We start from the raw sequence: 26922 nt of genomic DNA, 5'->3' as shown, positions 1-26922 counted from the left end.
TCATGCGATAGGGAATCCCGCCTACCAAGGGCATCTTGTTTGCAGACCTCACATCGCCTTGTTTTCTTCAATTTGAAAGCCACGTAGCCAGCCAGGTAACAAAGGGCTGTCTTCTGGTGATGGTGCACAGTATCCATGGTCGTCAGAAGCACCTGAGTGGTCACGGAATGGCATGGACATAAGCTGTTGGCACACTTTCTCTTTCATCGCATTTTTCTGAACGAGGACCTCACGACGCTTTTTTCTTTTTTGCACAGATGCTTTCAAGTGCACTAAGCAAGGTACAAGTGGCTAAACTTGGTCACTATGGCATATGGTCTTGCATGTTTTGCTCAGCGGTTTATCGGCGCGAGAAATAGCTCGCATCCAGCTTTCAAGATGCTGCGGATCGGGCGGCGGCGGAAAAAAGTGCCGCTTTTCTGGGTTATGCTTTCTACCCGCTGGCACAGCCGGGCACGAAACAAGTTGGCATCGCGAAGCTTGAAAACTGCTCGACTTCCTGTGGCAAGCAATGCTCGGTTGTCTGAATTCACCGAAGTCTTCGAGAGTAACCTCGCGCATGCACAGCCAACACATCCAGAAAAAAATCACGCCATATCCACGGAATGAATGATGATAAGTGGGCGAAGCTCGAGAGGGGGAGATCATCGGTAAACCGTAACTCTCCCGTGAAAGTTAGCCCATTACATCATTAGAAAGACGTAAGACTGTGCGTATATTATACAAAACCAACTTTTATTTTGTTCTTGTTCGTTTGCTGTTTCGTTTCTTCGTTTGTTCTTTTTCGTCGTTGTCATGGCGGCTGGATTGCGAGGTCCCTTCATTTCGGCTTTATGGTCCGTGAAATGAAGCGAGAGAGGTTCTTGTACTGGCTGCAGTGGGAAGTTTGCAAACACTAAGTCTATGCACGTCCCTCGCATCGTGGTAGGTTGCATATGGATACATCTGAGCATAGGCGTGCGCAGGGTTCCCCATTAGGGGGGCCAGAGGTTCGTCGCAGCGACCCCCTATCCTACTAAGTCAATGTATGGGGCAGATTTTGCGCCCCCCCCCCCCACCTATTAGGTGAAAGGGTCAATGCACGGGGCAGATTTTGCGACCCCCTCTTAGGTGATTAGGGGGGGGGGGCGACCCCCCTGGTCGACCCCCCCGTGCGCACGCCTATGCATCTGAGTGCGTATTTGGAAAGCATGTGCTGCACGATCCAGTCATTGGCAATGAGGTCCACGTTGAAGTCCCCAACCAGCACAAACGGACGGTTCTTGTACTTGTTGTCGTAGTCATGTAACGCAGCGTCTATAAACGACTTGACGTCCCCGATAGACAGGTTGGGCGGGAGGTACACGGTCATGACGGCGACTGAATCGGTGGACCGGTGTTTCGACGCGTGGTGGCGATTCTGGGCTCGATTGTCGGCTCCGCGATGGAGTGCCAAGCATGAAGCTTACACCGCACCTCCACCAGTGTAACGACGTGGGATCGACGAGGACACGGAGCACGACAAACAAACACGCTTTATCGATCAGAGAAAGAACTGCAACGTCTTCTTCGTCCCTGCGCTGGGCCGAGAACACTAGCGCTGCTTCGTTGCCATCACCAGTGGCACATACGCGCGTCTTAGGCGGTCACGTACGAGCTAGGAGGGACAAACCCACGGCTTTAGGAGCTTCGCCCCTAAATACATTCCATGACAGCCCCGCACGCGGCAAAGCCAGCGAAGCAACTACGGCAACTACGGGAAAGAACACGTGTGCCTGTGCCCGCGCGCGCGACAGCGCTATTCACGACTGTGGCGCCCTCTCACTGCCTGGGTAAAAGCGGCAGCCGCCTTCGGCGGAGGAGTTACGGAACTCTGAAAAAGTAGAGAGTTTTAGTGCCGGGGCCCCAAAGCGGCTTGCGTACGTAAGCCCTTGCGTTCTTCTGTATTCTCCGTGGATGCGGCTGGGAGTACAAAAGGATTCAAGAGCGTGCGTACGCAGGTGGCTTGGGGTACCCGGCACTAAAAGCTCTAATATCTATAAACGTTGTCTGACACCATACACCCACTTTTATCGCCTTCAGTACATCAGTCAGGCAACTATGGCGTATGTAGACGTAAAATACATAGTGCGTTATTTTACTCTCACCACACTCACCAAGAAGACCAACGTTGACGAAGGCCGCCAAATAACCATCGCGCTAGGGTCGCATGTAGCACCAATGTTTAAACAGTCTAAGTTAATTTAATAATCATAGAATTAGTAAAACCGGAGTCCTTCCATGCCTGTAAAACCAAGTTAATACTGTGGGACCAAGATGGCACCACTGCATCATATTGTGGCTGAATTTCATAGATAGATTGTGCGATTACTTAGCCAAGAGTTTTGAATATTCAGTTCACTTTACGAGAACATTCTTAGCGAAATAAAATCAAGCGCCGTGGAGTGATTAGCTCGCTGAAAGGTTCAAACTTTGAATTAAATTACTTACTGTGTTGATCCAAAAAACGGCAGGAAGGGGAAGATGGAAGCTTGCGATGAAAAAGTCCGTAAACCGCCTTCTTCAAGGCTAGAACTACTAGTTCTAGCCTTGAAGAAGGCAAGTCCACTTGTCGAAACGTCGGCTCGAGCACCCACCCTCTGTTTACGGATTTTTTTTCATTGTTGTGTTGATACCATAGAGCATAAGCAAGCACATCCGAGCACATCAAATAGCGCGAATGCGATGCTAGCGCTGCCTATGCACAAAAGCTTTTTTTTTTTTCTGATGTCACAGGTTAGGTGCATGTACTAAGATTTTTTAAGCTATCGGCTATCCTGAGTTCTCAATATCGGGATAATTGCCAAGTGCCAACTCCAAACTTTCTGGACTTCGTAGACTCTAGAGCATATGCCAAGCTTGTAACATGTCTGTCGCTGAAAAAGAAGCGCTGAATGACCTCATCAAGCAGCAAGGCGATATTGTGCGATCGCTGAAAGCTGAGAAAGCGCCGAAAGAAAAGGTATGGGCACTGCTTTGATTCTGCTGCACATGTGCATGTCAGGCAAATCGTTACTTATTTAACAAAATGAATGATCGTTTTTCTGCTTGTCAGAGCTGTCAAGATTTCTGTAAACAGCGCTTGACGAAAGTTGTACTAATTGCGTGTTGTAGATTTCTTGCGCAATTTGAATCATTATGTCCGGTCACATTCCGAGTTTTTCCCCCTTAAAGTGAATGAATGGACATGGCATAACAGTTTTGCATCGGCATTGCGTCATCTGTGCCAATAAAGTTTCTGTAGCGCGAATCTGTAGTTTCTGTAGTTTCTGAAGTTTCTGTAGCGCGATCATATTTCTAAAGTTCTTGGCTTTCCCAGTTTCGTCATATACTACTACGAAAACCTGCAGTGACCGTGATGTGCTTCTTTCCTCAGCTTGCTCATAAGAGCAAAAAACATAAAACATTTTCATTTCATTTTTGATTTCAAGAGCCAACCGCGATCAAGAAATTAGATCGCAATAGGGTTTTATCTGGATCGAAAGTTACCGTGTGGCGCTGGGGTTTTTTACTCTAACCCCAAAACCTCGCCGATATTTGTCTAGCCAATTCGAACTGTCCTGCAGCATTCTCATAGAGCAGTGCTAGTTACCTAGAATAGTAGCAGTGCTCTCCTAGGATATCTTTGAGGGGAATGAACATACTCGCGAGGTGTGATAGAAACTGAGTGGCCGGTGATGCGGCCTTAACGCAGCGGGTGTGGATTACGATCACAGTATTGTTGATATCAGAAAGCATCTAGATTCAGAATACTCGCATTAACCGTAAAACGCGTCGTTGTTTTGAAGGACGCGCCAAGTACGTCCAATTTGCCGCAAGGAAACATGTATTGCTTTTGTTTCGCCCTCTCCGCCCTCCCAGTTTGACTGGATGTTCTGAGGGCTTCTTCTCCTCTCCCCTTTTCCTTTCCCCCATTGTTCCTGTTTTTGCATAACCACCAATGGCGACTCTACTGAAATGCCTGCGATGCCCACCAATGCGATCCATGTGCCATCTGTCTCATCGTGTGCTGTCAACGGCTACGCACTCAATCGCACAGGTGAGAGCTGTATTGCAATGGAACTGAGTGTGCTCTTCTCAAAGTGTGGTGCTTACCTTGGTCACTTGACGCAGAGATATGTTTTGAAAAATGTGAGCCTAATACTTTTGGGAGCACGAGAGATTAGTCGGTTCGTTTGATGCATTTGTTCAGGAAATAACAAGTAGCACAAATACACACGGAAGAAAGTTATATTACGTTGTGATCTTCCCGTCGCCTCAAAGGATAAAAAGGTAGTGCAAATGCAGTGGTTATCTTCCTTCACCACATCTCCAAGTATCAAACAGTGCCAGAAAACACGATTTGACAAAAAAAAAATTTTTTTGAGAGGATCACAAGGGGCACTGGCAACTGTAGGTTTATTTCTTGATTGTGCAAAATAATTAGTTCACTTTGTAATCCTGTCCCTTGTTTCCCTGGTGGCGTTTGCTGCTAAATTAACCAACTAGCCCAACAGTGATTTGACCAACCTACAAGCTGCTGCTAAGGCTACATAGGGCACTTCTTGAACACACAGATGCTGATACTATAAAAATTGTAAAATTGAAAGAACATTTACATATTTGAAATATTCATCAAAGAGCATTTTTCAGCATTGATGCACTCATGTCAATAGCCTTGCCTCACACTGTTGTTTAGTAAAACTTAATAAAACATGTTGTTGGGCTTGTTGGTTCATGCTGATCAAAAGGTAAGTATGCAACCCAAGGTGAAGAAAAAACAGGAAGACAGGAAAGAGCGTCACTTGCAACTAGATTTCTTTGAAGAAAGGCTTCTTTTTTATATATATATTGTAGCCAGGTGCACAGTTAAATTTGCGCAGAACAATACACACTTTCAGAAAATTGGACTTCTGCTCTATGCAAGGTAACAGATGTATCACTGATACAAACATCTCATTTCGCGTTGATAAAGTAGGCTTTCAATAGTTCACATGCCGCATGCTTGAAAGGAGCCAGAACATTGTGGTACGTGAACTATTGGAGGCCTACTTTATCAATGCAAAAGAGGTGTTTGTATCAGTGATATGTCTGATACCCTGCATAGAGCAGAAGCACAATTTTTTGAAAGCTGGTATCCATAAACATGATTGTACATCATTGTTCTGTGCAAATGCAACTGTGCACCTGTCTCCAATGTATATAAAAAGGAGCCTTTCTTCAAGTAAATCCAGTTGCAAGTGACGTTCTTTCCTGTCCTGTTTTTTCTTAACCTTGGGTTGTCCTTATCTTTGATCAGCACTGTTGTTTGCCTGGAATTCCTGAACTCGGACGTCTTTCAGGTGACTTGTCAAGGCATCTGACATGTTTACAAGTATTCAAATAGCACATTTTTATGGTATCATGGCCTATGGCCGACAAAAAGCCAACCAGCCATCATAACCTAACGAAACATAATGATCCTTTATTTGATGACACCCAAATATATGCATGGGGACAACAGTGCCACCATTGTTCTCAGGGTTTTCAGACAGGGTACCAAAACCAAAGCTAACGGCACAGAATATTCCGCCCCTTGAATCTTGCAGTGGGTTAGTAAGCTGTTAGTGGGTCAGTACCTATTACGCACAGGGACAACAGTGCCACTTACATTCACAGCGTTTCCAGACATGGTATTGAAACCCAAACTAATGACACAACATTTTTCAAGTAGGATATTACGCGAAGAAATGAGGAAAAATCACTTCGAGCCAGGTTCTGGCTTTTAGGGAAGTTGGGGCTATGTTTACCAAGGTTTACTTTGCCAGAAACTGCATCATATATTTCTTGCCACCACTGTATTTTGATACGTGACTGCATACAGACGGCTTCGCACAAAATCTACACTCGGTAAAGGTCCCGAGGAAACGCTTGCATCAGACTGTTGGTCTAACACTGCCAACAAACTGTCAAGCACAGTGACTCAGTGTGTTCTGTGGCTTTCTTGCTCTGAAGAAAATCAGTCTTGTTACTTCGAGGACATGGCGCTCCGTTGTGTTGAAAAACAGCTCTGATGATGAACAAGGTTCTGCATCTCCTGTTTATTTTAGATTGATGAGGAAGTAGCCAAGTTGTTGCAGCTGAAAGCCCAGTTGGCTGAAGATGAGCCCCACAAATTTGTCCTCAAGACGGCTAAGGTAAGTGCATCATTGCTTTACAACAATTAAAAAAATTTATTAGGCGGTAATGTTGTCAGCTTCTGGTGCATTTGTTTGTGCCAGTATAACCTGTGTGAGTGAGTAATGTGCATACCCGCCTATCACTGGGAATTGTTTTTGTCAAAAAATGTCCCATGTTAAATTTCCCAAGTGTTGGGCTTGACTTATTAAAAAACTTGCGCATTTCACCATGTAAGCACTGCGAATTTTGTTGTGAATTGTGCCTTCATAGTTGTGCAGGAAGCTTTAAACATTAAATGAAAGAGGCACTTCCAGGACAACAGAAAAGAACTTGCTCTATTGAAATCAAACTGCTTCTAGTGTGGATGTGAGTGAATATTTAAGAGTTGTCTCGAAATGTCATTGAAGGAACATTAAAGAGAAAAATTATTTTTCTTGTATTAGTACATTACTCTTTCACAGTACTAAAATCGCCACTCTTGCTGCGAGAAGATGCTTGGTAAGTGAGAAAATGCGTAAAAAGTAATTGCGGGTGGCACCGCCACCTTAATGTTCCCGCGCCAATGGCCGTGAAGTCATAGATTTTGATGGCGTCTTTTATACCAATCAGTAAATACAAAGTACATTGTTCTCTGAGGGGGCCAGAGGCTTAGCATACCAAGTTTCATAAAAGTTCGTTGAGCCAGTGTGGTCGAAATAGGACCAAAACATTTTGAAATGCGTGATCTCAGGTGCAGAGATTTTGGTGCGAAGTTTAAAAATAAAACTTTGACTTTGATTTTCTCTTCTATTAGGTAACAAGCCTATGATGGTGAAATTAATGACAATAGAGTTTTCACAGTCTAAATTGATTCATTGTTTCACTCTAGTGTTCCTTCAAGTTTGCGTTGAGTATGCCTGTGGTTAGCCCATGAATCTTGGTTCTTATGTTTGATTTGCTTGTGCCGTCATTGGGATATGACTTATTGATTATTTCTGCTGCACAGGGCACAAGGGACCACATGCCAGCCCAAATGGCCTTGCGAGAGAAGGTTTTCTCCACCATTATCTCGTGCTTTAAGAGGCATGGAGGAGAGGCCATAGACACACCCGTCTTTGAGCTTAAGGTAACGTTTGGCACCTGACATCTACTGTGCATTGTGACATAATGCCACAGTGTAGGTACTATTAGAGACTTCATTTGAGAATTGAATGTTATGTAGTTAAGTTTTCTTGCTAGCCAAGCTTCACATTATCTTATTGCGTTGTACGGTGCTTCCTGATAAACATTTGAGGTAGCAAAAGCACTGAATAGGTTACAAACACAAATAAACGGAGTAGTTGGAGCCTATACATTTGGATCTCTTTATTTTTTTAAATTTGCGCTGTTTCCAGTTGTATCAGATTTAGCAGGAGCTGTACTCATGAACTTTTCTTGTATATTCTAGAGAAGTGGTAAGGTGGGCAACCATTGTTTACATTAATTTCTTTTTATACCATATAAGTACTTACGCAAACTTGAAGTAGTTATTGCAGGCTATTCACACCCCTCATGTCACTGCAGGGGCCAAAGTTGAGCTATCATGAAGCCTGCCAAAATGTTGGATAATGTTGTTCTGCTGTTGTTTAAGACATGCTAGCTACTAATGGTACTGATTTATGTTGTACTGAAGACTGTAGATTGTTGCGCAAGCTCTACAGACATGAACTAGCCAAGCTACACTGCTTAAATGTCAACAAATGAAAATGCACGAGTTCAAAAGAAGTAAGGAGGTGTGCTCACTGCTGGCCACTCTGTTTTGTTCAGGTTGTCATAGGAGCAGTAATTTGTTTCGCTATTAAAGAGATTTATGTTAGGCCATGTTCTGATTCCTGTACTTGGATAGATGTATGAAATGCGAAAAGCTCTTAGGAAGCCTCTGCTGAACCAATTTAAATATAATAATGCATTTAAATTGTGAGGAAGAATCTTTTTATTTATTTTAGCTGTCGGACATCTTGCAACATATGCAAGTAGTGTGGTGAATTTTAGAAAAATAGCAGCGGAAAGTTTACAAATGTTATAATTGCCGGGGCAAAAAAAAAAAAGATATGTCCATTATGTGAGCTGTAGCTATTGTAGGGTTATTAGAGTGAAAAAATCTGATGTATTTGTAGTTTCACTGCTGTCGTAATTTGTTTTTCTAGAGGTCATGTTTGTAAACTATTGACAATTTTCTCTTAAACGTATGTTCACACCGGTACTGTCTGCTTTGGATGCCTTAATAGCTGCTAGCTAAAAGAACTACTCTTATGTGTTTATTTTGAGTAGCAAGGTTGAAAGCTTTATTTTTAAACATTTTGAGGTGTTGTCTATTCTTCTAAAAAGAAATAAAGATCATTGTAGAGCCTAGTAATTCTGCTCTTGACAACAATCAGTTAACAAGTGTTTTAAAAATTTTTTTCAGCTCAATTCAGGTATTGTCATATCACGCAAAAATTTTTTGTATGCTCACTCCTTTCTACCTCCCTATCTTTTAATCCCTTAGCCCCTTCCCCAGTATAGGATAGCAGACTGGATGTGTGCTGACCTTCCTGCCTTTCCTTCCTTTTCCTCCTCCTCCTTGCAAGTATTCGGATAGGGAGCTTAGGAATCAAACTTACTCTTACAAGATAGGCTTTACCTTGGTCACTTAATGCTAGCTTCAGTTTCCCAGCCCAGATACATAAAAACACAGAGAGGCTCTTATAGGACATCTGCTGATCCATTTTGAATGAAATTTATTATATTAAATGCTCCAGAATTGCCACAATAACAGTCTTCTTTGCTTCATTCAGCATTACTAACGTATCTGAAATCGTGCCACTTTCTTTAACAAATTGACTTTCTCAGGGGACTTATTCACCTCTGGTATTTCGCTTTCTTAGTTGTACAATCTTGTAACAACATTTGCCTTGTTACTATGTTTCACGAATTGCTGTACCATAGCTCTGTATTAACCACCTGCAATGATGTGTCTGTAAAATTCTGTTCTACTTTATGTCCCCTCCCCCTATGTAGTGCCCCTAGTGGGCCCTTAGGGTACTTGAATAAATAGAATAAATAAAAATAAAATAAATAAATGCAGTGGTGATGACTGACAGCCATGCGACTCTAACTGCGCACTTTCCAAACCCTAGGACACGCTCACGGGCAAGTACGGGGAGGACAGCAAGCTCATCTACGACCTGGCTGACCAGGGAGGGGAGATCCTGTCTCTGCGCTACGACTTGACGGTGCCCTTTGCCCGGTTCCTGGCCATGAACAAAATCAGCAACATCAAGCGCTACCAGATAGGCAAAGTGTACCGACGTGACAACCCCGCCATGACGCGTGGACGTTACCGCGAGTTCTACCAGTGTGTAAGTGTTTGGCTGCCTCTTCAAATTGCTAGTGGCAGGCAGGCCGGTGTCGTTAGGTGATTGATCAGTGAGGCTCGCACTGTAATACATAACTCTGGCTATATAGATGCTATAGACCTGGGGTCTCAAACTGAACTCAGCTAGCATGCCACAGTCACGAAATTTAGTCTCCCGATAGGCCGGGATGGTGAAGAATGTTCGAGCAGGAAGGGGGGAGGGTGTTGAACAATATGTCAGCTAACGTTGCCACTTGACAGAAGGTCTTTTCCATATATCATATACAAGTCATTTGTAAAAGGGATTTCACGTTGGGTTTTGATAAATGCGTATCGGTACTGATCTCAAGAATGACTGAAATCTGGAAATCTGGACACTGCTTCTGAAATATGGAGTTTTTGTTCCACAGTTATGTTTTAACACATGGTGACCGGATGGGGTACCTCACGAAAAAAATACTCGACAGTCGCGTCATTGTAGGTCATGAATGTACTTGTTAAGAAAAAAAAAATATGGAACAAAGACAGTTATGTGCGGGTCAGGCCGCTAGCGAAAGGTCTACGGGCCGCGTGTTTTGAGACCCCTGCTATAGACGTAGTTAAAAGCAGCAAAGACTGTAGTTAACCATGCGGTGCTGTGCACTAGTCTAAGCATATAATGAAGATTTATGAGTACGCCGTGAAAAATGTTTCGGCAGTCTAACTTCAAGTTACCATTCTGAGGGATTCTACCACTGTTGTAGGCGTTACTGAAAAAAAGTAACTAAATACGTTACTCGTTACACTATAAAAAAAGGAACGTGTTACCACGCTACGTTACCTACAAAAAAATGTAACGCGTTACCGTTACCGTTACCGAAAAAAAGTAACGGACGTTACCTCTGCCGTTACTCCGCAATCATAAATTTTAATCGATGTGTCTTTGCTGCAGGAACCCACAATAACAATAATTTAAATCTGAAATTTATGTTTCACATAAAACTTCTAACCCAAACAACGAATATACCCAAAATGCTGATTTAACGAGTATAACTTGCACAAATGTACCGGACGTTAGCAATGGTATAGTGACTTAAGGGGGGACGCGGCTTTCGTATCGCGAAAAATGGCAAAAAAATCGATTTTTTGAAAATCACATTTTCAGTTTCTGTAGCCCTTTTTATATCCGATTCCAAAATATCTTCACCGAAAACCGCGTAGAAGTGCTATAAAAAAATTGTTGCGCCTGCCGAGGTGGCGAAAATTATTGGGGAAATCGCAAAAAAACACTGATTTTCAAAAAATCATAGCTTCGCAACGACGCCACCGGGCGCCGATATCTTGGGCTCATCGGAAAGCGCATTTCTCCGTCTTCAAATTCCCCGCCGCAGCTGGCTCCTCCCTTCGAAAACAAGCGCACAAAAAGCAAATGTTCGAAGGTCATTTCGAGCCCTCCGATTGGCCGCGTCCGCCATGTTGCCCCAGCGCGCCTCGCCATTGGTCCGATGCTCGCTCCGGGAGATCGTCGTCTGCAGCTCGTGCGTCTCGAGCTCACGGTTGTCGAAAGACGCGCTACTTCGTTGCGTGTTCGCAATCGCTCTGTGTTCACGGCTCGACAATAACTTTGAACAAGAACTACGTTTTAGTTTGGAGCTACTAGCGGAAGCTCGGTGGGATTACGATGGCGCGCCGCACTCGTAGCGAACATCGCAAACGCGCGTCTCGGACCGACTCTCTAGCGTTGACTCGTCGGATCCGTGGTTGGAGGTTCTGCTTATGCGCACTTCGGACGTCGTGACGAACATGATCGCAGGACGACTCTTTGTACTCGCGACCACGCATTACGTACTTTGAGACATCGGGCACCGCTGCCGGCGCGTCTACTGCTCGGAGTCGTCACTAGGCCTAACTCCGCTCACGGCGTCGGCACGCGAGACGAACCTCGAACTTTGCGGGCAAGAGCAACGCGTTAGCGGACTCGCGGCAGTGTGCTTCTTCGCAAGGAACGAAGCGCTTCCCCCGCCGGCTTCTCGGTACAGCGGTTGGTCATTTTACGCATCGGCAGCGGACCCCACGGCCAAGCTCGTCGCGCAGCGGGCGCGCGTCGGCGTCCCGCAATGCGAGGTCAAACACGTTGCGCGCCTATTTTTCGTCGCCGCACCTAGGCATATTGCGCATCGTCACCGAATGCCGCCACCCAGCACATCGCGTGCCGACTTCCCGGGCTACGCGGCCGACCACTTAGAGGTGAAATAAAGCACTGGTGATGCAATTTAGGCGCGCTTGGGGCCGTGCTTGGTGTCGCCGTAAGCGCTCATGAATCATCTGAAAAAATAAAAGCCTCGCAGAAAACCGTGTCCGCGACCGGGTGAATGATGAAGCGCATCGCAGGCGAGGTTTACAAATTAGCTTGACGAGTGAAACAGGGAGATGAATTCATATCTGCCCAGTTCGCGTCTTGAATAAACTTCTAAGGAATTCCTATTCCACCAATGTCTTGGCCACAACTGCCCGTTATTTAGGAGGAAGGGATAGGTTGCCATGATGAGAGCCGCTCTTAGTATCCTATAAAAATGATTCAATGATCAATTGCAATCAAGACTGTTAATTATGTTAATGAGAGCATGAATACAAGAAAGCTGGCAAATCATCATAATACATGACCTACTTGAATTACAATATCTTGTTTTTTGTCATGTCTATTACACCACTTCATAACTTCGTTTAAATTCATGCTACATGTTCTTTGTATATCAGAAAAGGATTTTAAGAAAAAAGAAAGAAAACAAAGGCACAACCGATGAAAGGCCACATGTGCAGGAGGTCCAACCTTATAAAACACCTTAAAGATCACAATCTTCTTGTGTTTTAGAGAAGCAAGGCACCTCAAACTAAAGACAGGGCACTCAAGAAAGTGCACATTACGGAGGACTCAAAAGATTACGACCCCAGTGCCTTTTGATGAAGTAATATCGTTGGTACAACTTTAAAAGCCGTTTTCTCAAAACGACTTTTCTTGCTTCCTGCTTCGCTTGTTCCGCTGATTTCTCACTGACCGCTGGGTCTATTTCAGTTCCGTTTTTTGTTCTATATTCCTTGAAGCACAGTTCAGGGCGTGACATTCTTGCTTTTTCAGTATGGCGTTTTGATAATTAGCTATTTGACGAGTTGCACAAAGCCTCGATGCCTGTTGCGCAGTCACCTCATGAAAAAGGAAAACTAAAAAAAATTTTGTTGCAAATAAAAAAATCTAAGAATGTCACGCCCGCAACCAGACATCTTAGAATGCATAGCACTTTGAACGAGTTTCCTATCGCATTTTTTGAGCGAGTCAGACTCGGAACAAAAGCAGAAGGTGAAATATATTGTAAATCAAAAAGTTGTAAAGATATATTCATGAAATTTCTACAGTAGCATTAAAACAACATTTCAAATAAGTGTGCCAATTTTCATCAAAATCCATGAAGAAATAAGAAAGTTGGTACCGAAAGCCACGTCCCCCCTTAAAGTTGCCTTTAGAGTTACGTGTGATGGCTTCTGACTCAGACACATGGTGAAGCCATTTTTCTCAATGTGACATTATACAGAATATGATATTCAATCCAACGCTATTCGCAAAGAAAGCATCAATGAAATCTCAAGAAATTTACAATAATTCTGATGGTGTGCTTCTGCTAGCAAAATAGATGCGCGAATTTTGTAGAAGCAAAGAAATGCTTAAATGGGCTAGTCACGTAGAAAAAAAATATCTCTGCATAAACATTGTTTTGTTCACTTTAACCTATATAATTATGGCAAAAATTGCGAGCGTTTATGTGAGGGTGTTCAAGATCAGCCCCACTCGCTCAGGAGTTCAATAACCAGAAACTTCACTGCAGTTGCAGATAGAAAAAGCAAAATTTATTTTCGAAACAAAGTTAATAAGCATTATCAACGTTGTAGCTACTATAAAATGTCGCATATTTAGACATTTTTCAAAAACAGTTTCCTTAGCTCTACAAGTTTCAAACAATGTTGCTTTACTCTTTGTTGCGCATACATTTCATATACAAAATATCTTCTTCGTAATGATAATATTTGTGTTTTACAACGTCGTGAACTTCCGAGAACGACAGGTAATGAAATTGGTCCCTCCGGATTGAATATGTTTGATATCTTTTCCCTCGTAAATTATGCAGTTAATAAGAAAATTAAGTTGCTTTTCGGGCAACTGGCATGGGACATGCATAAAGTATAAAATACTCAATCAAATCTAAAATATCTATTTTCGGATCCGTGTCGATCTCTCGTGGAATCACCCGTTTGCAGTAACCACTACTACACTAATTGCGGTAATGTCTGCCGTGGTTAGCCGCAACCGTTGTTAGCTTAACCGCGGTTAAGGCTGTTCGTGTGACAGCGGTATTAAGGTAGTGAGCAAAAAAAAAGATTTTTTTCCCGTTACAAGAAAAAATTCTACGTTTCGCGTCCCGCTCGCATTCTTTTTCAGGGTATTCTTCCAGCCGGGGGTCACGCCTGTTCTCCAAAATAAGGCAGACTCTCGATCGGCAGCGCACCTGTAGACCAGTTGACGTTACCGGCTGTCGCCTGGATGGGCCAGAATTCCACAGAAAGCCGCTTAAGTCGACGACGCGGGAGTTGTCGAATTCGATGCGGTGGCCGTTTACCACGCTATGCTCAGCGAGTGTGCTCCTTTGTCACGCGAACTTGCGAACACCGTTTTAGGGGCGAAGCTCCTTAAGGCGGCACCCGTTCGTCCCTCGTAGTCGTAGTCGTAGTTGTCGTAGTGCGTAACCAGTCTTACGCTTTGACCTCCAAGGTGGTGCCGGTGGGAGATTTTTCCTGTGCGTTGTTGAACAATAAAAAATTCTCAGCGTGCGCGTTAACTAAAAGCCGACTTCTTCTGTCTCTCATTCCCATTAGCAGCCATTGTTTACCTCCAAGGTAGTGCCTGGTGAGATTTCTCCTGTGCGTGATTAAACAATAAAAATTTTGTTCAAAACGCCGTTGATTGATGAAATAAACCAACGAAAGACACCAGATGTTTTGTAAAAGCAAAACGAGGGAACGCCAGATGTTTCTAAAGCAAAACGAAAAGACGCCAGCTGCTTAATGAAAGACGCCAGATGTTTTCTAAAGCAATGGTTTTCTAAACAATGAAAATTCACAGCGTACATGTAAAATTAAAGTGAGCTGCAAGTCGTCATAACTCATCGAACCTTTAGTATAAACGCGCCCGATCTCACGTCGGTGATGATGTACTGGGCAGAATTCACGGAAGATTCACGGTTTACCGATGAACCTCCGCAGCTTCGCCCACTCATCATCATTCACTCCGTGGATATGCTGTGATTTTTTAACACGAAAGTGTTTTATGCCGGGGTCCACCAAGTACATCCGTCACGGATATGATGTTGATAAAATGGACGCCAACGGGTGAGAAAGAAAAAAACCAAGAAAAAGATACCCCGCTGGGAATCGAACCCACGACGTTGCGACCGCGACGGCAAGCGCCCGATGCCCTACCGAGTAAGCTAACTGGGGAGATGCTGGACACGGCGCGAACGCGCCTTATATCTTTCACACATTCTCTTTCGCGGTGGGCGGAGCGAGGCGGTGCCGCCGTCTGTGAGATGTGAAAAGAAGTAATGCTTCACGATCAACACTTACTAGTAGCGCTTACTCCGAGATCGCACGCGATATCGGAGGTAATGGTTAAAGCGTCTCGATACCAGGGAGGTAGACTGGCCGCGCTGGCATCGCCGAGGCACCCTTGACGCAGTTACGTTCTTTGCATTTGGCTTCGTGTTAGCGTGCGTCAGCTCATCAGAGTAGCGCAGCTTCCTCGTGCACCAACGGGATTTCTCCGCGGCCGACTACTTCAATTGCGAGAGCACCGACTAACAAAACTGCTGCAATATGCGTTGCAGAAAGAACGCGTTTTCGACGGGCGAATGTCGTGCCTTGGTGAAGCGAGAGCCGCGCCTGCGAGACAGAGGCCAGCGGGACGCATGCGTTTGCGGCTCAGGCTACGAACCTCTACCTCCCGTGTTGCTGAAGCGCAGTGTGTGTTATGTATGCATGAGCACAGGCGTCGGCTACCCATTACTAGAAAGCGCACACCATACCGTTTCTCTCCTTAACTGACGACGCTTTGAAGAAGCGCATACCGGGTACCAGTGTTGATTATGAGCTTGTTGATATCACCCTTACGCGGGATTCACGATTCGCTGTGTCCAAATATATGTTCACACCGTCAGCTACCACAACGGTCTAATAATGATCATGGGCGTTAGTCGTCGCGATAGAGACATGCTGTCAACATGGGTGCATCCACGTCAAACGGTGCTATAGCTGCCAAATACGAATAGACATTGTACAAGCTCTCATATATCACTACACAATAAGCACTACTTCTGTGAAGACACGTTTCACTTTCGTGTTATACCGATTCCTATGACGGAGGGATCAGCCATGTTTTTTATGTTGTCGCAGCCTCTCGGGGGAGTTCTTCGTTTCCCCACGTAAAAAATTTCACGATCAACACGTGGTATGGAGTAAACCAGCCTTTGCGCTTTCTGTTCGGACGGCCTGTCTTTTGGGCACGAAAAGGCGCAGGTGCCAGCAATCCATCTGCTACATCCACTTCCACGAGAAGCATGTCCGTACAGTTTCTCATGGCGAATTATGCGGCTTACATGAAGCTTTGTGTGGCGATGGCCCAAACCTCCACACAAGGAGTCGGCGCGTCTTAAGAAATTGGTCCCCACAATTTCCACAAAAAAAAAGCCGATTCCGCCGTGCTTTCGTGGCCAATGCCTGGCAGGCCGACAGCAGTCCGACGCTGCGACAAAAGAATTGGCCAGAGTGAGCTCTGAGAAAACGGCACCCCCAGGACGAAAAAGTAACGAGTAACGTGACACCGCACGTTACCGAAAAATGTTAACGTAAGTACGTTACCCGTTACAGTTTCTAAATTGTAATGAGTACGTTACTAAGTTACCGAAAATAGTAAGGCGTTACCGGTAACGCCGTTACTTGTAACGCGTTACCGCCAACACTGGATTCTACACCTGTGCTAAGGTGGCTAGAATGGGGAGGTGTGCTGAGCGCCGCGCGTTTCCCTTGCCAGAGAGGGTCCCTCTGCGCGCCGATGCCGCCAGGGGCGCTGCTGCAGGGGGCGTGGGTACAGCCGCCGCTGTCGCAGATTGCCCGTTGGAAGGCTACCACAAGGAAACGCGGCGTGATTTTTTTTCTTTTCACCATTTACGCGTTCTTTATTGTACACGAGTCATGTATTAGTGAGCTGTGGTGAAAATGCCCTATAAAACGAAGAGAACTGAACGCTGGTGCTTCGTTCCTGGCTGCTACGAAAACTCTGAAACCAAAGAACTGAATTGCGAAGAAATACGATAATGATGAACAAAATGTATGTTCGCCCTATCCCGGTATGGGGCGCCGTTTTCTTGTTGTTCTTTTTCTCTGGCAGCGCAGCTTAAAAAATGAAACCTCTAATACTATTAGAAAGGAATGATTTGCGCTTGTGCCTTGGACTTCTAATGTTCGTTGCAAACAACGTGTTAGATATGGAAGCGCGATTACCATGGTCTGTAATTAGATCAGAGACACCAACAGTTAAAACGTACATTTTTAAAGATATACAGTTCGCATCAGAGACAATCATTATAAGTTTTCATTTAAAAACCTAGTTTATTCTTTGAAGCACATTGGTCGTGAGTGAACAACCCTCAAATTATATTCGCATTAGCGCTGCTAGAACTACTCAATGTAAAAATATAACATATTGGCTCTTCAAGTAAGCTCAATTCGATCCTTCGCGCACAATGTCGTGATATTTTTTTTTCTCCTAATGCTAAACAAATGCCATTTCTGTATTTAAATTACCAGTACACAATTACCTTGCTCACATGAGAATTAGCAATACAACTCATTATGTCAATAAAAAAACGCGATCGCGACTTATGCATCGGTAGAGGGTAAGGTTAGGACAACGTCACTATACTCGCGGACAACTTTTCTTGGCAATGAAGGGAAGGCTAGAGAGCCAAACTACACGTGTGCTACCGCTGAGGATTATAGTCCCACAATTGCGTTCGTGTTTCCTGCGTGAGAATAAAGAAAACAACTTTGCTTTATTTTCTACGGGGCGCTGTTTGAAGAGAGGGTCAGTGCGCAGCAAGGAGATATTTATATTTGTTTTGCTTTAAGCTAGTGTCATTTCGCGTTTTTGCACCTGTGAAAACGTCGCACCTTTTACGTGCACCTCACAGTCAAAATGGCGCCTTCGTCTTCAGGTGAGCGCTCGTCACCCTCCAGCTTTCCCGACGACTCGCCGAGGGAGCTTGTGACGAACTTCACTGACGAATGGCTGTGTAAGCCTGTGACGGCCGCTCGAATAATCAAATGGCAATCACAGGAGGACGGAAGGTTCACAAACCAAAACTAAATTCGAAACGCGCGCCGAACCGGACTACTTCGCGGAGCAGTACATGTGCAGTAGCTCCGCCCCCGTAGCCTTCCCTTCATTGCCAAGAAAAGTTGTCCGCGAGTATAGACTAGGTTGCTAACCTATAGTCTAGTAACGTTGGGTTAGGCATCATCTCTCGCTCTTTTCAGTGGTCTTTTTCAATTCGACTTCCCAATCATACACCTAAGGCGCTTAGCCGTGCTCCCTATTGGGTTGCACAAATTAGCGCTTTTTTTTTCTACCTTCCTCTTATCATCGTATATATATACCTATATTAATTCCAGAAATACTGGCTGTTGTTTTAGCAAGCTCCCGTCAAATGAATCAACAGCACTTATAGTTACAGATTATCTTTCGGTATGTTCAGCACTTCCTATATACGGCAGCGAATTCAACACTCCTGAGCATGTTTCATTATCTAATACCTGCAAACTTACAAAAAATTTGGTTGCTGAGGGTACTGGGCTACCGCGGATTGTGTCTAAATGAAATGGTGGATTCATGAGCCTCAGTATCTCTATGTGGAGCTCTGATTCCTAATTTACCAGATACGGCTTATGCAACAGCTTTAAGGTATAGAAATGCTTGTTTGCAAAGCGACACTGGCAAATTATCACTGGATAAATTTAAGAACTTCGTACATGCAAGATATTGCTGGAATAAACAGCGGTGTGCATCGTGACAATAGAAGTTTCTTACAGCAGATCACGCGGTCAAATTCCACGAGTGAATTTTTATTTATATAATGCTGGTCTCATGGCGTCCCCGGCCGTTGTGCAAATTTTGCAATCAATTGAAACAACGGACCACTTCCTTTTATTCTGTCGCCGATATTACAATTAGAAAAAAAGGTACATCGTAGCTCCACTTCAGAAGATATGATTAACAATAAGTTACTGTTCTTATATTCAGAGGGATGTCTGTTATGCTGTATTCGGTTATATAAATATGACTAAAAGATTACCGCGATGGTTTATTTTTCTTTCCCTTTCCTTTGTTCCAAATCCATTTTGTCTAGATCGATCTTTTGCATTACTTCAGATCTAGATATTTACTACCGCGAGGGTTATCTTTTTCATAAATTCTATCTGACAGTATGACCGCGTGCTCATTTATCATTTTCATTTACTCGATGTTTACTTTTTATTCTAACTTTCTAGTTACCCTTGGCTTCATGTGTTTTTTTATATTATCCATATTGTGTGTAACGAATTTTTTTTTCTTTCAAGGAAGTAACACCAATCGACATTTGCTGGTTGGTGCGCACCGCATGTCACTCTGATATATTCTTTCTCGCGTGCATTCCTTCACGAAAATCAGTAAAGAAGGAGAGGAAGATGAGAAGCGTACGAACTTGAGCTTGTTGGTACAAATTCATAGTAAAAAACAGCGCGAAAACTACAAGGACAAGACAGCGCTAGTCCTGTTTCATCTGTCTCGTCTTCGTAGTTTTCGTGCTGTTTTTTACTAGGAGAGGAAGATGTTACAGTGTGCCCTTTTTTACTGCACCCGCTGAAAGAGAAAAGGAAAAAGACGGTTAACGCAGCAAACTGTTGCAAGCTAATAGCGCGAGACAGGTTTGCCGTACATGAGCGGCGCTACGCGGCACGTTGTCTGTTCGACTCCCCGCGCCTCTGCGTACAGCGCCCCTTGCGGCATCGGCGCGATTTGGGGACCGGTTTTCGCGGCCGCTTTTCACACCTCCCCATTCTAGCCACCCTACCTGTGCAGTGATTCCACTCCTGCGCCAACTGCGCCAAAGTGCACCAAATTGTGTTTACTGCGCCATCCTGATAATATCGACGAAAATTGCGCCAAACTGCGCCAAAGTCTCGGGTTTGGCGGCGTCTATCACCGGCAATCGCACCGCCGGCGCGTCAGAACATGTGCAGCTCGATCTTGGGGCTGCCAATAAAGACGCAGCCATGGACCAAGAATTATTACGCTGAATAAATAGCGCTCGCGCGTGCGTTTCGAGTAAGCCACGATGCCATGCACGGTGCGGACGCAGCTTCTGTTCTGCAAGTCGGCTCGACAGCAAAACGGGCTCTCCGCAGAGGCTCGTGACGTCTAGGCCTATCGGTAGCGAGAACGTCCGACGGCGATTCATCGGCGGACGTCGTCTGTTCCAGAAATGCTGCTGATAGCTCGTTTCAAGGTCGCACGGCACGTAAGGAAAGCAATGTTCAGTAATAACTACATGCGTGCCGCTAAAATGTCTGTCACTTCTGTTTCTGGACGTCGCGGAATGAAATCGTGGACTGCTCGCAGTAGATATTGAACAATATCGAATTTTCATTGCTTCGCGTTTAAGAGCACGCGAGCGGTGGAAACGCGTTGACACTTTTCCTCAGATATACTTTATCCATGGATCTTCATCCAGAACAGCTCTTTCGTAATTCCTTCCGCCAGCACATCCGAGTTTGTAATCACTCTGCGGTAAATACCCCCTAAAAGGCCCTACCCTTTCGAGCTCAGGGTTCCAATTCGAATTTTTGCTTGCTTCTTTAAAAATGTCATCTCATTGGTAAAATCATATTTCCTGGTCGGAGCAGCCGCAAATGCGCAGCTGTCAGTAGCGGCCCAGTCGCTGACGGCCCACAGTGAAGCTGCTACGCCATGTTACACGTCCGCCCCTCGCTTTCGGGGGTCAATAGCTAACGGTTAAAAAAACTCAGTTTCGCTTAAGAGCGAAGCAATGAATGTGATACCAAAAAATTGTATTGTTAAACGGAGTACGGCTAGCAGCTAACTCTTTTGGATGCGATCGCGCGTAACTTAACAAAACGTTGGTTTAAGGGAATATGGCCGCTCCAGGAACCGAAGCGTTTTCTTTTCTGAGTTCTCTAAACGCGAAGTAAGCGTTGAGAGCACAGCAAGTTTACGAGCCGTCTCCTGATGTCTCGAGCGCGCGCGCAAGCGACTGCGTCCTTCGAACGATGCGGTCGCCTCCCCCCTCCCCTTCTGCTCCCCTGGCGTCCCTTCATGCTCCTTACGAAAGACGGGCGGGGCGTTTCCTCTCTGATGAGCAATCGATGGCAGGCCCGCACGCGGGATGATGTTATCTCATGCGCTGTCCGTGCGACCGAGACAGACGGCCGGCTAGTTTAATCTCCGCTTCAGCCGCGTTCGTCGCCAGCGCTCGCGAGCTTTTACCCGCGGCTAGAATGCGCGCGGTGATGTTATTAATTTGGACTTTATATGGAAAATTACGGCAACGGCAACGGCAAAAATCCGCCGAGTGTCCATATAATTGTTATCGCAGTAAAAATTTTAAAAAAGTTCAATACGCAATATTAATGCGAAAGCCTTAGATGCTTTATCAAACACGAAAATTGACCGTCGGCGGCGTCAGTCAATTGATGCTAGAAATAATCATCATGTGATGGCGTCATCATTACGTCATAGATCGTCAAAACTTGTGACGTCACATGGCGTCACATATCGTGATGTCACGTGATGACGCCATCACATGACATCGTCACTTTACACTGCTTCCATGAGCGGTGCGCCGATCATGGAGCTAGCGCAAAACCAGGTGAGGTGCAGAAAGCTTGCAGAGAGGGAGGCGGAGGATCAGTCCGTCGATCGAGAAGAAAAAGAACCTGGCTTTTGCCTTGGAGTTTCCTTATGGGGATGCATCAGGGACAGTGTGGCTCTTTGGCATTGAGGCACTGCTGTACATCACGGCGTTTGTCTACCATGTTTGCTGACAACCACATAGATGTATTTAGAGTGTTATTTCGTAAAGAGCAATTATCTTGATCCGGTATTCTGCTTATTTGCTAGTGTCGAAAATAATCGCCGAAGAGGTTATCCAGAACACTCAACTGCATGAGTCCTTATTTTTTCATTAGCGAGTGAAATATAGTTCTCCTGAGCATAGGCGTGCACAGAGTTCGCCATCAGGGGGGGGGGGGGCGAAGGTTCATCGCAGCGCCCCCCCTCCCCCCCCCCTACTAAGTCAATATATGGGGCAGATTTTCTTTGGTTATTCTTAGGTGACTAGAAGGGTCAATGTATGGGGCAGATGTTGCGCCTCCCCTCTTAGTTGATTACGGGCCCCCCCCTGTGCGCACACCTATGCTCCTGAGATGATTTTTTCCATGAGACTTGCAATGAATCTAAATATTTCTAGCCTTCATAAGAGCCCCATAATATGCTTGAATGTTAATGCAATATGCTTTTGTATTGCACTCCAGGATGTAAAATTCTCTGCTCCAGAGTGCTCCCAGATGCAAAATTATCTGCTCCAAAGTGCTCCAAGATGAAAATTTTCCTGCTCCAAAGTGCTCCAAAACGGAAATTGTGCTGCTCCAAAAATTGCTCCAAATCAGAAGTCCTCTGTAGCATCACTGCCTGTGCCAACTGCGCCAAAGTGTGCCAAATTAGATTTACTGCACCATCCTGATAATAATGACGGAAATTGCGCCAAACTGCGCCAAAGTCTCTGGTTTGATGCAGCGTCTGTCACCGTCAATCGCACCGCCGGTGCAACAAAACATATGCAGCTTGCTCGTGGAGCCATAAAAGTCCCATCCACGGACAAAGGATTATTCCGCAGACGAAACAGTGCTCACATGTGCATCGCGATTTAGCCAAGACTCCATGCACTGTGATGACGCAGCTTCTGTTGTGCAAGTCGGCTCAGTGGCGAAACGTGCTCTCTGCAGAGAATTGCGACTTCTAGGCCAATTGGTGGCAATCAAGTGTGGCGGAAATTTATTGGCTGACATCGTTTGTTCCATAAACACTGCTGGTAGCTCATTGCAAGTGCCGCACACCATGTAATTAAGGTAATATTCAATAATCAATCAAAAAGGATCAATACAATCGACTGAGACGAAAAAGGAGTCTGGCTTTCGCATTCAGAGAATGCATAAGAAGGGACAGTAAATTTTTAGCTTGAGGCATGGGCATCAGCAAGGGGCCGTGAAGGGGTATTTGCAACTCCTGCACCTCCAATACAAAGTTCTGCTGATGCCCATGTATTGGGGCACTGTTGTATGCCGTGGCTTTTATTTCACTTCTGCTGTTTTAAAGTGCAACATTTTATGAACATAAAAGACTACAGATTTGTAGTAGGAGCCCTGTACTTTAATCACCACATAGTTGGATTTAGAGTGTTATTTCATAATATACAATTTTATTGATCAATATTCTGTTTATTTGCTTCTGTAGAAGAAAAAATAGATGAAGTTGTTCCACAACATCCAGTGACATCATGCCCTCATTTTCGCATGATCGAGTGAAATAATGAGTGCTCTGCTCTGGAGAGCATTTTCTTTGTGAGATCTACAACAAATTGAGATATTTATGTTGCTCACCACTACAGTTCATAATAATTATTCAGATGTCTGAATGTCAATGCCAGTTGCTTCTCCAACCTACTACGGAATGTTAAATTAGCTGCTCCAGCGTGTTCTCCGAAGCAAATATATGTGCTCCGAAGTCCTCCAAAATAAAAATTTTAGCTGCTCCAGAAACTGTTCCAAATTAGAACTGCTGGGTAGCATCACTGCGTTCTCTTACAGGCAAATTTAAACAAGGGATTTCTCTGTTATCCTATTCCCGTTTATGCAGACACTAGCCACATATATACTCTGATTTATTCTGATAATCTTAATATACCAGTTGTCCTGTAAAGCTGTCCACTGTTCTTTAACTAACTAGTATTGCAACTCCAATAGTCTTTTTATACATGTTTTATTTACTTCAGCTAAGGTGTCAGCTGCTGGGTACTGGGAGATGGGGACGGTAAGCTACATGCATGTAGCTTTTTTCCCACCTTCCCAACCACACCTCACAGGCAATTTTTTTGTACTGTGTGTGGTAACTAAATAAACTTCAACTTCAAATTAATGCTATGTTTGTCCTTTTCTTTCTATTTTGACAGGATTTTGACATTGCTGGACAATATGACCTTATGTTGCCTGATGTTGAGTGTGTAAAGATTCTAGCTGAGATACTGAAGGACCTTGGCTTTAATGGCTTCGTGATAAAGGCAAGTACCTACGTACCCACCATTAAGTGCTCCTTGCATTTGTCTTAAGATGAACAGATTTTCAGGGCAAATGGAATGCATACGTTGCTTTCTCATACATGTTGCCCCTTATCTAATGACAAGCTTCATCTTGGGTTTTCCCATCTGTTTCCTTGTCTACTGAGAAATACAGCTGAGAAGCATAATTACACTCAAACCTCGATATAACGAACATGGATATAACGAATTACCGCTTATAATGAAGTAAATGTAAAATAGTCTTGTCATAGATACAGTGTTATGAATGCACGTTTATAACGAATTTTCGGATATAACGAAGTTATTTTCGTGTCAGATGTGACTTCATTATAATGAGGTTATAGTGTAATCTCATTTGGCTACTAGTGAAATGATAATGGATGCATTCAAAGAACCTAGTGGCTGGTGCAGAATTTGAATTTCCACCTTAATTTTATTTCCTTTCATTTATTTCTTCTTAAGGTACCGAGGGGATTACATAAAGGGGAACATGATGACATTAGAACACGAGAATTGAATGAGCGCTGCAGGAAAAGGTAATCTATGATACCATGATACTCACACTACAAACCCTAATCGCGACTGCATATATGCAGATTTACGTGGTAGTGTAAATTTCTTGTGTCATATGAGTATGGCGGCACTGAGAGACCTAACGTAACTTAACAGGGCTTGTTAATACACTTTGATGTTTCGCTCTTGTCTTGGCACTCGGCTTTCTGTTGACATTAAACCAAAATGCGTGAAATTAAATTATGAAAATTTTTCTGCAGGTCAACCATCGAGAGATCCTCAATGGAATGTTCGAGTTTTGTGGTGTACCGGCAGATAGTTTCAAGACTATCTGCTCTGCTGTTGACAAGCTCGATAAGGTTAGTGAACTGTAACACTACTTTTCAATGTACTATGCAAATTCAATGAGAGGCTAAGGCCAAGGCTTTTGTAAATGTGAATATGAATGAAGAAGTCAGACATGCATACTTTCAAGATCATAAAGACTGAGACGAATTAGCTCGGCAATGCCCAGCATACCATGTTTACAACTACTGTATAAGTTTGATGCCTCAGTATGCCAATTTAAGCATGGGAAACATAACAAAGTGCCCATTGTTTCATTTTTTACATATACTGGAGAGAAGTTTCAGCTTTGGACTGTTGAACAAACCAGTGATTAAATTAATCACTGCTGCTTATGTACTGAAGTTTTCAATCATATACCACATCATTGTTCTTTTCAGTTGCCTTGGGAGGACGTCCGCAAGGAAATGGTTTCCGAAAAGGGTTTGGCGGAGGAAGTGGCTGACAACATTAACAAGTTTGTTATCAAAAAAGGTATCGTGTCTTCCACTTTTGCCAGATATTGTTCTTGATGCATACAAGCAGTCTGCATATTTTTGAGTGGCTCTTTTTACAATGGTTATCATTATAGAACCTTTGAGCTTCTGAATCACAATTGGCATGGCTCTTTAACTGTATTTGTTGCCAGCTGCGTTTGTCATCATAATCGTCTTTATTGCCTTATGATGCCATCATCATCTTATGATGTTGTCCACTGTAGGATGAGAGCCTCTCAAGGTAGTAACTTACCTGTCTTACATACAGTAGACTTTCTTTAAACGAATTGGACCAGGAAAATATGTTCCGTTTAACCGGAGTTCTGTTTACTGAAAGATGAACGACGGTGCAGAGTTCAAGTATGAAACCAATCATGTCAGGGCCAATTGTTCAGCAGTTTTCCATTTACTGAGAGTCTACTGTTTATCTTTTGCCTGCAAGTTCTTCATTTCAACATGCCACCTAATCCTGTGCCACCCTCGACTGCATTACCATTTTCTTGCTGTATTGTGAAACTTTCAAATGATCACTAAAATGCAAAAAAGAACTGTTGAATGCATGCACATTTTGGTTTTAAACTCCACAAATTCTAGCTCTTCATTTACTAAGCTAAGTGAATATTATGAAAGTGTTTTTGTTGTTTCTTCGGCAGGTGGTTCAGAACTTGTGACAGCTCTACTGTCTGATGACCTGGCTACTAATGCTGCTGCCAAGCGAGGCCTGGAGGAAATGCGGCTATTCTTTGAATATTGTGACCTGTATGGTATCACTAACAAGGTCAGGCTCCATTCTACTTCCATGCGTCATGTTTTCTTCTAGAAATGTCTTTCTTATTTCAGTATAGCGATGAAAAAAAAAGAAATGGGCGTTCAGTGGGATGAGCTTGCCCTGCTAAGCACAAGGTTGCAGGTTCAATTCGTGGCCATGGCGGCTGCGTTTCATTGAGAGCAAAATGCATTTGCCCATGTACTTAGATTCAGGTGCACGTTAAGAACTCCAGGTTGCCAAAATTAACTCTGAATTCTCCACTATGATGTGCCTAATAATCATGCCGGTTCAGGCCCATAAGATGGCATCATTTTTGTTGGGAAGTACTTATTTACTCGCATAATTTGCGCACATTTTTTTTGCAAATTTGGAACTCCGAAAAAGGGGTGCGCAAATTACGCGGAGATTTCGCGAACACATCCGAAATAACATGCAACATATAGTCCTAACGTGCACTGAATATACATTAAAGAAGAGAGTAAGTTATAGCACGAGCGAAGGGTACTTGTTTATTTCAACAGAATTAGCATGTACTTTAAAGGGACACTAAAGAGCAACACGAAGTTGATACGGGACGAAAGATGGGCATTCGAGAATGCGTGTAGGTTTTTGTTCGGTGCAAAAAGATGACTTATTAGTGGAGAAATTCGTAATCAAAGACCAAATATCTCTTCCTCAATTTCACTCGCCTGAAATTTGGCGCTGGAGCTGTGTCGTCACTGTCCGCATTGCTCTCAGCGAATCAGAGGGCGCCATGAAACGTCACCGCATGCGTAGGCGGCCGCTTCCGCTGCTTCATGACCGCTTCCGTGTTTTCCG

At 44.1% G+C, this 26922-nt stretch overlaps 1 protein-coding gene across 2 annotated transcripts in view; it reads left to right on the top strand.

The window, feature by feature from the left end:
- Positions 1-2781: 2781 nt before the first annotated feature.
- LOC119382880 (histidine--tRNA ligase, cytoplasmic) overlaps positions 2782-26922 on the top strand; it is a 40302-nt gene continuing 16161 nt past the window's right edge. Inside the window, exons 1-9 of one of the 2 annotated variants that reach the window (XM_037650773.2) lie at positions 2798-2980; positions 3880-4057; positions 6087-6173; positions 7142-7261; positions 9294-9515; positions 23875-23982; positions 24774-24872; positions 25239-25332; positions 25988-26112. In XM_037650773.2, coding sequence (XP_037506701.1) covers positions 3959-4057; positions 6087-6173; positions 7142-7261; positions 9294-9515; positions 23875-23982; positions 24774-24872; positions 25239-25332; positions 25988-26112 — 954 coding nt within the window. In that variant the 5' untranslated portion in view covers positions 2798-2980; positions 3880-3958. Of the gene's footprint in view, positions 2981-3879; positions 4058-6086; positions 6174-7141; positions 7262-9293; positions 9516-23874; positions 23983-24773; positions 24873-25238; positions 25333-25987; positions 26113-26922 lie in introns of both variants that reach the window. The other variant, XM_037650774.2, reaches the window with a different exon arrangement.

This window comes from Rhipicephalus sanguineus, chromosome 2 (assembly GCF_013339695.2).
Source record: "Rhipicephalus sanguineus isolate Rsan-2018 chromosome 2, BIME_Rsan_1.4, whole genome shotgun sequence".
Classification (NCBI taxonomy): Eukaryota; Metazoa; Arthropoda; class Arachnida; order Ixodida; family Ixodidae; genus Rhipicephalus; species Rhipicephalus sanguineus.
The sequence above is the reverse complement of the archived record's forward strand: the minus strand, read 5'-3'. Positions and strand labels throughout refer to the sequence as shown.